The sequence below is a fragment of the Pinus tabuliformis genome, chromosome J (genome assembly GCF_031772625.1).
Source record: "Pinus tabuliformis cultivar Carrire ecotype Pingquan chromosome J, CPIR1, whole genome shotgun sequence".
In the NCBI taxonomy this organism is placed as follows: Eukaryota; Viridiplantae; Streptophyta; class Pinopsida; order Pinales; family Pinaceae; genus Pinus; species Pinus tabuliformis.
The window spans coordinates 911,123,942-911,136,571 of NC_142295.1; the positions used below are offsets into that span (position 1 = coordinate 911,123,942).

The 12,630-nt window shown below is 37.1% G+C and overlaps 1 protein-coding gene across 1 annotated transcript in view; it reads left to right on the forward strand.

Moving 5' to 3' along the window:
* Positions 1-3,154: 3,154 nt before the first annotated feature.
* The window catches only part of LOC149229702 (myosin-8-like), a 40,481-nt gene continuing 31,005 nt past the window's right edge, over positions 3,155-12,630 (forward strand). Inside the window, exon 1 of the mRNA XM_089381109.1 lies at positions 3,155-3,165. Coding sequence (XP_089237235.1) covers positions 3,155-3,165 — 11 coding nt within the window. The remainder of the gene's footprint in view (positions 3,166-12,630) is intronic.

Genomic DNA, 12,630 nt, shown 5'->3' on the forward strand with positions numbered 1-12,630 from the left:
AAAGGAAATAAATCGCCTTGAAGGAATAACCACTCTTGTCGAAACAACTTACACTTTGCAGGATTAAAACACACTTGAAACACACCTTTGCTGAAATGAGTTCACAATATGCATCAAAGGAACTAAATACGACAGTAATATTAAATAAATGAACACACCCACACTACCAAACCTTGAATCCGAGTAGCACGCAATTCATAAAGACAACATAGATATGTTAGCTTAATAAACTGAAATACTTCTTGCTCTAAACCTACATATAGATAGAGGGAGAACGAGTTGGTTTGGCTAGGCCCTAGCCAACCAGCTCGTTTCCCTTTTACGAGAGCTGGAAAATCAAATACTCAGATAACTCATCACATAAAATATTGAGATTGGAATAAATCAACTGGCATAGCCCCTTGTATTAATTCAACAATTGCAAATATACATCGTGGATTAAGGGATCTAGCCCATAATTATTGCGACACAAAATTACAATGCAAGAAAAAATTCTACAGAGTATCGCCCCTGTTCTAACCTAAAAACCCTATTAAATATACATCACTTAGCTCATGGTCATTAACATAAATTAACAAGACTACAAATTTAGGCTCTTGACTGCTGACAGAGGCTAAAATTGGACGAAACCCCAACCTCCATACTCTGTGTTTTCCTCAACGCTCCAACTCTAGTCTAGCATGCAACTTATCTTTAACAAGGAATGTGCGTGGATTTTTGACTGGAATAATCTTTGGCGGTGAACTATGATAACGTTGCCAGTTGTCCCACGAGTACAGGAATGGTGTTTGGTACAAGAATGTTCCTGCACCCATTATCTTCTATAACGATTAATACTTTCACTCTATTGTGCCTCCTTAGGAAAGAAAATATATAAGTTGCAAAGACAAAAATAAACCATTTTAACCTTTTTAGATAATAATTAAGTTCATATAACCCACAATGTCAAAAGTCATGAAGGAGTACAGGAATAGGTGCAAGGGTTAGGTTCCATGGGTAAAACAGAGGGCTTGGATGGCGTAATAGGGTGAAATTGAGGTTAAAAGTAGAACAATTTTGGTGACCAACATCCTCCCATCCCCATCTCGTTGTGTGTCCTCACACAACCTTACCTTTTGCAAAAAAAAACATGGAAGACTCACCTTAGTCTTGATTTTGAATGCTAATCCCTGTCTTCATTGTCTTTGTCTTTCCACTGCGGGCCTTCCTGAGTCGTTTCATTACCTTCCCAAGGTGAATGCAGCACTTCGATGGTCAAAACCTCCATATGTTTTCCTTTCCTGTACCTCTTTCATCAACTCAGTATTCCTGCCTTGCATCATCGTGTTGTGGTCCTCCATAGTCCGATTTAATATTTGAAGCCTAAAAATTCATTGTTTCAATTCTTCAATCTGATTGTGCATATAAAAAGCAGGATTTTCCTCCTTGTCTTATTCTTGTGTTTGAACTCCTTCAACAACTTATTCATGACAAGTACCAATGTCATAAAGGGTTGTCTCACAATGTATTTCCAGACTCTGAGGAATAGTACCATCAGTCTGGTATACCGTAAGCTTCTTTTCTGCACTTGCATCCTGTACTTTAAACATTTTCCTTTTCTTCACTTTCTTAATCACAGTTGCCAGAGGAATATTTTCTTCTTTCTCCACATGTTCTTTACTGAACACTGAATGAATTGCGATGCCTGCTAGGAGAGAGAGATTGTTTTCAACTGGTGAATTAGACGAGGGTTTATCTACATGAGAGTCTGTAGAGGGGGTACATTCCTCTGAATCATCAATGTTTATCAAGGAGGTTGATATAGCAGGGTCTCCTTTTGAGGGGGCACATCCTTTTCTCAAAGAGCTCCTGGTCAATCTCTTTGAAGGGCCAAGGGTTTCAATTATAGGTTTATGCTCCTCCTTACATGCCGTCTTCTTGGACTGGGGCTTCTTGACCTTGGTCTTTAGAGCTTTACCTGTCTTCGGGATTGGTAACTTCTTATTTTGGCCGGACTTCTTCTTAATAGCCTTGCCATTTTTCTCTGATTGCTCCACCATGCCTTCTCTTTGAAATGATTCCAAAAACTCCTTCCATGTCATTCCCTTTTCTTCTAATTCTCTCTTAATTAAAATTGCAATCATACCATAGTGGCATAGTTTAAACCCTATTTAATGTTCTTGACTCTTCTGGACACTTTTTGACATTTTCTAGAGACTCTTCAGCGAAAAATAAGGGAAGTTGATTAACTTACTCGACTCAAAGTGAAGTAGTAGGCAGATGTGGTACAGGAAGGTCAGTGAATACCTCCCTTCACAGGTGAGGAATTTCTGCAAAATATACAATAGGTGTTTCCACTTTTCCATCATGGATTTCCTCTACAAACTGGTTTTCCAATCTATCTTCTGGTTCTCGTCAAGCAAAAACAGTTGCTTGGATCCATTCTCAATTTCCCCCTTCTTGAACCATTGTTGTCATGTGGCTACTAGCCCCATAGCTTAGGAGATGGACTGTTCAGTGACTTGAAATTCCAAGGACCCGACTCTAGCAGTGTTTCCATCAAAGGTGCGAGCAAATTCAAGTGTGACAGCTGAGTCATACCTATCAAATTTAAGTAGAAAGGAGAGGAATCCTGACTCCTGCAACAAGGGTAAACTGTCCTTGTACTCAACTATTCGCTCCAACTCCTTCATGGACCACAACTCTATACGAACAGGTGCCATAACGACTCAAAAACTACACTGGTTTCCTACAATTCTGAAGAATCCGAAAAAAAATATAAAATAAAAAATAAATAAATAAAATAAAATAAAATAAATAAATAAATAATAAATAAATAAATAAATAATAAAAATAAAAAATAAAAAATAAAATAAAATAAAAATTAAATAAATAAAAAAACAAGTAAATAAGTAAATAAATAAAAATAACAAAAATTAAAAAAAATTAAAAAATAAATAAATAAAATTAAAAATAAACAAATAAAATAAATAAATAATAAATATATATATAATAAATAAATAAATAAAAATAAAAATAAAAATAAAATAAAATTGGGATATGTCTTGGGGAATTCACAATTACCGAATTCACTGCATGCTCCTATATCAACAATCTCAATGGTCATGCCTTTATTTATGAAAAAATTGGTCTTGGAAAGGTTGCAGATACGGGCATGATTCCGAGGTAAGTGGAGCAATGATGACTGGTAAGGGCGGCAATTATTGGGAGGATTGAAAATCAAAACAAAACAAGGTATGATATGGTATTGGCTCAATCGTTAATAATTGACAGGGGTTAACATTTAATTATGGAGAGGTTTCACACATATCTCGATCACATCATGACTTTGCATGGGGTATATATAACACTTAAATTAAGATAAGGTTTAATGTCTATAATGCCTTTGTACTTTAAAAATGTCATTCCTATTAAGCAATGATAAAATAAAAGTCTAATCAAATATACAACTTCTGATTGCATGTCATAATTCAAAGTGATGCATCCATTTTATGCTCGTGACAAGGTTCCTGTGCTGAACAAAATCCCTGTTCCTGGACCATCTTCTCGGTGTTGAGCATGAATTCCTACACCAAGGGCATGCATTCCTGTACTGCAACACATATTCATGTACCAAGGAGTCTTGTGGTTCCTGCACTAAAATACTCGTTCCTGTACTAAGGAATATCGTTGTTCCTGTACTAAGGAATATCATTATTCCTATACCAAGGAATATCGTTGTTCCTGTACTGAAATACATGTTCCTGCACTCAGGAGTGCACTACAACGCGTATTCCTGTACCAAGGAATATTGTGGTTCCTGCACTGAAATACTCGTTCCTGCACTCAAAAGTGTTGCAACTTACTTAAAAAAGGTCTCTTACAAAAATATAATATACAGGCTGGATCTGAAAGATTTACAAAATTTCAGAGGAGTTTTATTCACCAGTTCCTGGTGTTATCGTGCTCTTCTTGATCTGATCCATAAATTCTTTGATGGCTCATCAGATCCTGCAATCAAACTCATGAAGGAAGAGAGAAGCGGGACAGGGATAATTTTTTTTTTAGAATGGGAAGGAAATCATGAGGGAATCCAAGAGTGAGACCAACCAAGAGGGACATAGGGAAAAGGGATAGGGAAAAATTTATTTTTGAAGAAAGGGATGGTTAAACTCAATAAAACAAAAAAAAGAACTTTTAGAGGAAAATTACGAAAGAGAACAAGAATAAAGGAAAATTTCACCTCTAATTCCGCCAAATAGTGCCAAACAAAAATAACTACAGTGGGAATTGAGTGTTGCTTGGACAAGATTTTCCATGTCGACTGTCCCAAACTTGGATAAGGGCTTGGTTTTGCTAATCATTTTGTTGCACCAAAACTTTCAAAAAAACCTACCTCTTCTCAATGATAGTTAACATTTATGAAGTTCAAGCGATATTTCCATTTTATTAGAGATTGATCTTCCTACCAGCATGCTGGTTTTCAAGTTGATCCTTACGTGACATGTCAGTAAACTGATTTGCACAACCACGGGCAAAATGTTTTGTTTTTTTTTTGTCATCATTTTTTCTTTTATTTACTAGAAAAGGAAAAATCAGACTTGCAATAGGTTGGCATGGCCACCTACCATCCTTAGTTCAGACTACTGTTGTACTTGCTGCATAAAATCTTCCTTTGTGAGGGGCTGAAAATATACTTTAAGTCTATGCCCGTTCACAAGGAATACTAATTCTCGCCCATCAATAGTTTTGATTTCTACAACCCCATTTTCAAAAACTTTAATCACTTCATAAGGCCCCATCCAGCGTGTATGGAATTTTCCTTTAAAATGTTTAAATCTAGAGTCATAAAGGAGTACCCAATCACCTGGTTGGAACTGCTTCTTCTTGATCCACTTGTCGTGCCACTTCCTGCGTTGTTGTTGTACTAACACATTATGTTGAACAACATCCCTTCTAAACTCATCCAACTCATTTAACTGCAATAGACGTTGTTGTTGTGCTTCTGAGAGATCTAGCCCCAATTGGACTGTAGTTTGAAAAGTTTTTATTTGGAAATCGATCGATAAAAGGAATTGTTTTCCGTATACCAACTCATATGGTGTATGCCTTGTACTATTCCTCCAGGTGGTTCGATAAGCCCATAAGGCTTCAGGTAACCTGCTGGCCCAATCCTTTCTATGCAGATTTACTGTTTTGGTAAGGATAGCTTCGATCACCTTGTTAGTAGATTCCACCTGGCCATTTGCTTGCGGGTGGTACGATGTAGATTTCCTGTGCCAAATTTTATATTGATCCATAACACCCTGAACCAGATTAGAAATAAACTGTGGTCCATTATCAGTAACAATCTCTCTAGGAACACCAAATCTAGTGAAAATTTCATTAAAAAAAAATTCAACAACAACTTTTTCAGTAGCGAAAGAAACAACTTTAGCCTCTACCCATTTTGTAACAAAATCTGTACAAACCAAGATATGCTTTTTATTTAAAGATGTTGGATTTATTGGTCCTACAAAATCAATAGCCCATTTTTCAAAGGGCTCAATCATAACTTGAGGAAATAAAGACATTTCATTGGCTTGGACAGGCTGGCCCATTCGCTAACAACTATCACATCGCTTGACGTATTATTTGACATCCTTAAAAAAGGAAGGCCAAAAGTAGTCAGCTCGTAAGATCTTATATGCAGTTCTGTTGTCAGCGAAATGGCCCCCACAAGGTTCATCATGGGTAGGTTTTAGAATGTCAAACACTTCTTCATCTCTTACACATCTACGAATGATAAGATCTGGTCCGGTGTAAAAGAGGTCCCTTTAGATATAGGAATATGAATCACTTTTTAGATGATATTCTGTTTTTCACAAGTCGAAAAGTGAGGTGGTGTCTTTCCTGTGACTAAATAATTGGTTATGTCGGCAAACCATGGGGAGTTTGTTGACATAACAAAAAGATGTTCGTCAGGGAAATCATCATCAACAGGAATTACTTCACTAGGATTATTCAATCTAGAAATATAATCAGCTACAACATTAGATTCTCTTGGTCTATCAATAAAAGTAACATTGAATTCATGTAACAAAAGTAACCACCTAGTCACTCTACCACTAGTCAATGGTTTATTCATTAAGTGTTTTATAGCGGAATGTTCAATATGTACAAATACTTTGTATCTTGTAATATAGTGTCTGAATTTATTTATAGCAAAAATCACAGCTAAAAACTCCTTCTCAGTTACTGTGTAGTTTAGTTCAGCAGGTGATAAGTTTTTACTGATGAAGTAAATAACATAGGACTGTTGGTTCTCTTCCTGTCCTAAAGTTGTGCCAATGGCAGTATCTGAGGTATCAAAGGAAATATGGAATGGAAGGGACCAGTTAGGTCCTCTCAAAACTGGTGCCTGTACTAACTTTTCCTTTAATGTTTCAAAAGACTGTTGGCAAGTTGTGGACCAAGAGAACTCACTATCCTTAGCTAACAATTGGAAAAGGGGGGGTAACTATCTTAGAAAAATTCTCAATGCATCTTCAGTAATAGCCTGCATGCCCCAGGAATCCTCTCACTTCCCTTTGTGTTTTGGGTTCAGGAAGATGCAAAATAACTTCTATTTTAGCTGGGTCTACCTGGATACCTTTGTCAGAAATCAAATGACCAAGAACCACTCCGTCTTTGCACATTAATCTACATTTTTTATCACTCAAAGCAAGGTGAGCTTCTTGGCACAGAAAAAACATTTTTTTCTAAATTTTTGAGGGCTTCTTGGAATGAATCACAAAATATTGAAAAATCGTCCATGTAAATTTCTACACACTCGAGGTCAGCAAAAATAGCCATAACTGCCCTTTGAAAGGTAGCTGGGGCATTACACAGCCCAAAAGGAAGCACTCGATAGGCAAATGTCCCCCATGGGCATGTGAAGGTGGTTTTGTATTGATCCTCACATGCAATTTGAATTACGTTATATCCACTAAAGCCATATAAAAATGAAAAATACTTTTTACCGGCAAGGTTATCTAGCACCTAATCAATAAAAGGAAGGGGAAAATAGTCTTTGAGAGTGGCTTTATTCAATTCTCTATAATTGATACAAACATGCCATCTCCCATCTTTTTTCGGGACTATCACCAATGGCGAAACCTATTGGTTATCAAATATAGGATAAATGAAATCAACGTCTAAGAGTTTTTGTAATTCTTCCTTCACAACTTCTCTTAGTGTAGGGTTCATGCATCTTTGGGGTTGTCGAATAGGTCAGGCTCCCTCCTAAATTTAAATATGATGAGTGCAAGTTTGAAGAGGTATGCCTTTCATGTTATCTTAACTCCTTGCAAAGGCATCCAGATGATCTCGCAATAGACTAACAAGTTTCTCTTGTTGGGATGGATTCAGGTCTGAGCTAACATGTAAGGATTTGCTAGGACTAATCTCAATAAGAATGGTCTCGGGCTCAAGAGTACAGGGAGGTGTTGCTAGAGTCTATGATGAAGAAGGTTGAGAACTGTAACTCTCTTGAAAATCTAGACTAAAGATTTGACGAAGCATGTCAAAATTTGGCATTGTATCTAGATTATTCAAGAAGTCCCATATCTCCCCCTCCTGGGTTGACTTGGTATGATGGTGGATCAAAGAAACATATCGAGTCTCCTCATCACTACTGTCATAATCTAGCCATAAGGTATCTCGGAGCTCCTAAATAGATCTAGCAAGTGGATACAAGGTGACTTTCTTCCTAGCATCTCCATGGGAAATATACATATCACCAGAGCGACATCCAATATAAGCATCGATTGTGGCAAGCCATGGTCATCCCAAAATCAAGGGATGTCCACCAACAAGATTTTTTGGCTGAAGCACAATAAAATCTGTGGGGTATTCCCAAGAATCAATTGAAACAACCACATCATCCAACACACCTTCTAGCTTGATTTTAGATCTGTCTGCAAGTTCAAGTACACTATGGTAGGATGAATATGGGTCAACCCAAGTTGATCCATGGTTTGCCTGGTCATAACATTAATGTCCGCCCCCAAGTCTATTAACACATTGGGGACAAGGATATCACCTATATGGATAGAAACAACCGAGTTTCCAGGATCAATATATTTCTCCATTTGTGCACATTTTGTCATCAACTCGATTGCTCTTACAACAAACTAATTTATTTGAGGTTCTACTCTTTTCCTTCTTGGCTTCTTAAGACAAAGTTCCCTAATAATTTTTGTACATATGGGGATCTCTTTAATAGCCTGAAGAAAAGGGGACTTTATGCAAAGATTCCTAAGCTCGAAAGCCAGACTAGGCTCGGGAGTGGGGTCATTTTTCTCCATAACTAGTCTCTCTAGATTGGGAGGCTATTTTGAAGAAAGATGGTAACTCCGAATGTGTGGGAATTGGTCGAATGGTGACATCTTCTTTCGAATGATCGGGAGTTTCCTCCTCATTTTTCTCATCGATAATCACCGTGGACTGTGTTGATGTTTTGTAATTTTTAGGTTGAGGGAGTAAACACATTGGACAACATCAAAACCACTTTGGACGCTGGGATCTAGCCTTGCTAGCTTCAGAGAGGGATCTCCCTATTTAATGTAGCTTTGTTTTAGTGTAAGTTTTAGGCTATCTATGATTGTAATTGTTTGTTTTGTTTGATTAGTTTGGTTGATTTGAGTGTTATAATTCCATTGGGCTATGGATTTTATAAATTAAACTGGAGTTTTGCATCAATTTTTAGAGGAGTTCTCATAGGGCAACAGGTTGCACTAACTGGATCTTTTCATAAATTAAATGGATGGTGAAATAGCAGAAGTGTAAGGTTCAGTAGAAATCAAGGAGCAATTAAGAATTCCTTGATCTGGCTTCAGTGGAAAACATTAAAATTAACAACAGCCAAAATAGGGCGCTCTAGATAACGAATCCTATTTATCACAGTTTCTATTGATTAATTCATAAATTTAGAATATCAAAGAAAGGAAAAACAATGTTTAAACAAATGGACATAAGAGACACATCACCATTTAGTACACCACATGAATCCTGTGAAAGGTCCTTGTATTATTCACGCTCCAGTGCTTTGAAAATTACAATATGCAGAAGGAAATGATATTCAGAAATCAACATCTCTTACTTCAAATGATGAAGTATTTATACAAATTCTTAAACTAAAAGATCTTGAAAAAATATCAAACTTTGTTACAAATATCTCCAAATGTATTACACAAATAGAACTGAAATATAGGACATTCAAAACTAATGAATCTACTTGGCACTATCTTTGTGGATTTCTGGTGACAAAGAAGAGCAATTCGAATTTGATTGCAACTCTTTTGATGAGGTGGCATCCAAGTCACTAACTATCTTTGAGCTTTTTCCTCCCGAAATTCTGAAAAATAGGGTCCTGTAATACCTTTGTATATCCCAAACCATAATATCTATTAGAAAACTGAGAGAGGTTTTTGTAGATTAGCATCCGAGGAACAAAAACCTCCTCCATTTTACCAAAATTCATTTCTGATTGTCCACAATATGCTCTGTAAAAAGGTGACTAAAACAAGACAGTGCACAGTCGGAAAAATAGACTAAAATGATGAGAGTGTATCTCTCAATCCCTGACACCTATGTGAAAATGAGATAGGATTTTGTATCTTGGAATCTTATGAACCAAAACTCCTTCCATTTACCAAGATTCATCTCTTATTATCCAAAATATTCTCTGCAAAAAGGTGACTTAAACAGGAAATTTCTTGGAAATACTAATTCAAAGAATCATTAGCATATCCCAAACCATAACAATTATTAGAAAAATGAGAGAGGTTTTTGTACAAGAGGATGTTAGAAACAAAAACCTCTTTCATTATTTGAAAATACATTCTCAGTTGTTTGTAAACCACGTTTGAAAGTATAGTGTTGTATAGGGAAAAAACGTAGTTTTACTTGGCCATGAAACAAACATATGACGTGGAGGCGGGAGGTGACATGGAGGTGGGGGATGATGTGGAGACATGAAGTGGAGGTGAGTGGGGATAGAAGTTCAAGTGGTAGGCAGTGAGTGGCGTGGGAGTGACAGCGAGGTCGAAAGTTAATTACGTAATGGACATGGCCAGGTGTCGGGATAGGAGTGGAAGGGAGCACGCGGGAAGAGCTAGCGGGAAAGGGGGAGAAGGTTGGCGGATTCCGAAGGGGGTATAAGGTGGTAAGTGGTATCATATGGGGGGGGGGATGTGAAATGTTTGGGAGTGGACGCTTAAGGGATGGGGCCCGGTGGGAGAAACTACTTTTCGGACCCCCCTCGGGCGGTAAAGACAAAATGGAGAGGGGGGGGGCAAAAGTGAATGAGGGTCGTGGATTGTGTGGGTCAGATGATCCCGACGTTCTGACAACAACGTGGTTTAACTGTATACAACAAAAAAACTTCATCCATATGCGCCTTATTACACTTTGCCTTCGAACTTAGGATAAAAATGAAGTATGAAATATATGAAAACACTTTATCCATTTGTGGCCTTTCTGCTTTGTTTTGTGGTGCAGACTTCAACTTGCTCTTGCCTTTGATCCATGAATTGGATTTGAGTGTATGATATATTGTTGGAAATATGCTTTTGAGCTCTTTCTGATGAAAATACCTGCAGTCTGATATGATCCAAACATTTACATGAAAAAATATCCTTAAATCTTGGTACTTTGTGTCTCTTTGGAAATAATTTACAAGAGGAAATATTATTTACAACATCTCAATCATAACAATGATTAGCTATAATCAAGCAATCCTATAAAAATTATAGGACCCTAACAAATTGTTTATGTTTTTTTGGTTTTACTACTCTTCCCAATCTCAATCGAAGCTCATGGATCCCAACAGACAAGGTCTGATAGATGGGAGAAGGGAGCAATCCAATGGAATGAATCAATTGTACCACCTTATTATTAGGATTCAGTACCAAATGAGCAGGTAGTTGAGGTGGTCAAAAGGGCGGTGGTAAAGGTAATGATGCCATTGGTTTACTTTGCTGAGGTAAGGAGGGTAAAGATGGTTGTGACATGGGATAAGGTGTATATGTAGTAGGATGTGATTGCATAGGTGCTAGATAGTAATAGTGAGAGTGATTTGACCCCCTCCATCCTTGTTGCCAAGGTTGAGGAGGTTGTCCATACTGAAAGTGATTCCCATGCCGATAAGGTTGAGAGTGATTTGCATTATGATAGGAATATGGTGATGCATTATAACCATATAAATGTGGTGGAGGTTCAGGAACCATGCCTGTACCTACCTGAGTCCAATTCCTCCGTGCTCCCATGGCATGCAATGGCTCAGGTTCGGATTGTTATACTTTGAATGCTACTTTCAATCCTAGTATAGAAGGACACTCCTTGGTAGCATGTTTTCTTGTACAAATCACACATTTATTAGTACTTTTAACATCAACATGACATTCTCTTAAAATATGTTTTTTCCTACACTTTGGACAATAAATAGACAACGACTCTTGTTCTTTTACTAATTTTTGTTGAAATTTCAAAGAGCCTATTTGTTTGCTAATTGTATTCATAATTTCAATTTTCATGTTGTTCATTTTATTTTCCAAACCAATGATCATAACATCTGTAGATCCAAGTTTACTATTTCTACTTCTGCCTCCTCTACTAGACCTAGATTGATTCCATGAGAACTTCCTGCACAAGTCACAAATTTGATCAAAATCCTTTTGCGTAATATCCCTTGTCCCAACAAATTCAAATTATGTCTAGAATCTTCACTAATCCCATGTAAGAACAAAGTTCTAATAGTAATTATGTCAAATTTATGTTTTGACCTTTGGAGGATATATAGAAGCCTCTCTAAATAGTCTTCCAAGGTCTCATCATCACCTTGCACAATAGTGAAGATCTCATCCTGCATTTCTCTAGTTTTACAATATTCCTGATATTTGGTCAAAAAGACTCTCTTCATTTGGTCCCAATAATTTATAGTACCTCCTAATCCCTTGAACCAACGTAAGGCCGAATCCTTGAGAGTTGCAGGAAATAATTTTAATTTATGGGCATCTGTAGAGTAATCATAGCTTCTGCATAATATATCAAATTCAAATAGAAAAGAATCTGGATCCTCATGTATCTTACCATGGAAATGAGGGAGAGCTCATGGCAGAATATTCTTCATTTGTGTAGTTATTTTTGAATTCACGATTGGAAACTCAAAGGTCAATTGTTCCTCATTTAGCTGATTCTCGCCAGTCCCTTCAACGTGGTCCTTGTTTTCCTCCATTTTCGTACCTCCAATCAAACCAATCCCAACATAATCAGAAGGTTGACTATGGTTTAAGTTAGTATTTTGATCACCACTAGTTTCCTTCTTCCCCTTTTTCGGTTGTGTCACACGCGAACTACTGTTTCCAGAATCTAAGTGGATAGTTCCTGCGTGGTGAGTCTGTGTCTGTTTGGACTTTCTGCCTGCAAAAGAAGGCCCAAAATGAGAAAAATCTTTGGATTTATCAATGTTTCTTTGGCCCTTATTGGGCTTCGGAACCCTACCATTTTTAGGCATTCATCTTAAAATAATTAACCAAAAGAACAACATAAATTTTAAAAATTACACGAAAGAAAAATCTCAAATCAAATGTTGCGGAATAAAAAAATACCAACACTAAGAAATCCTTCAAG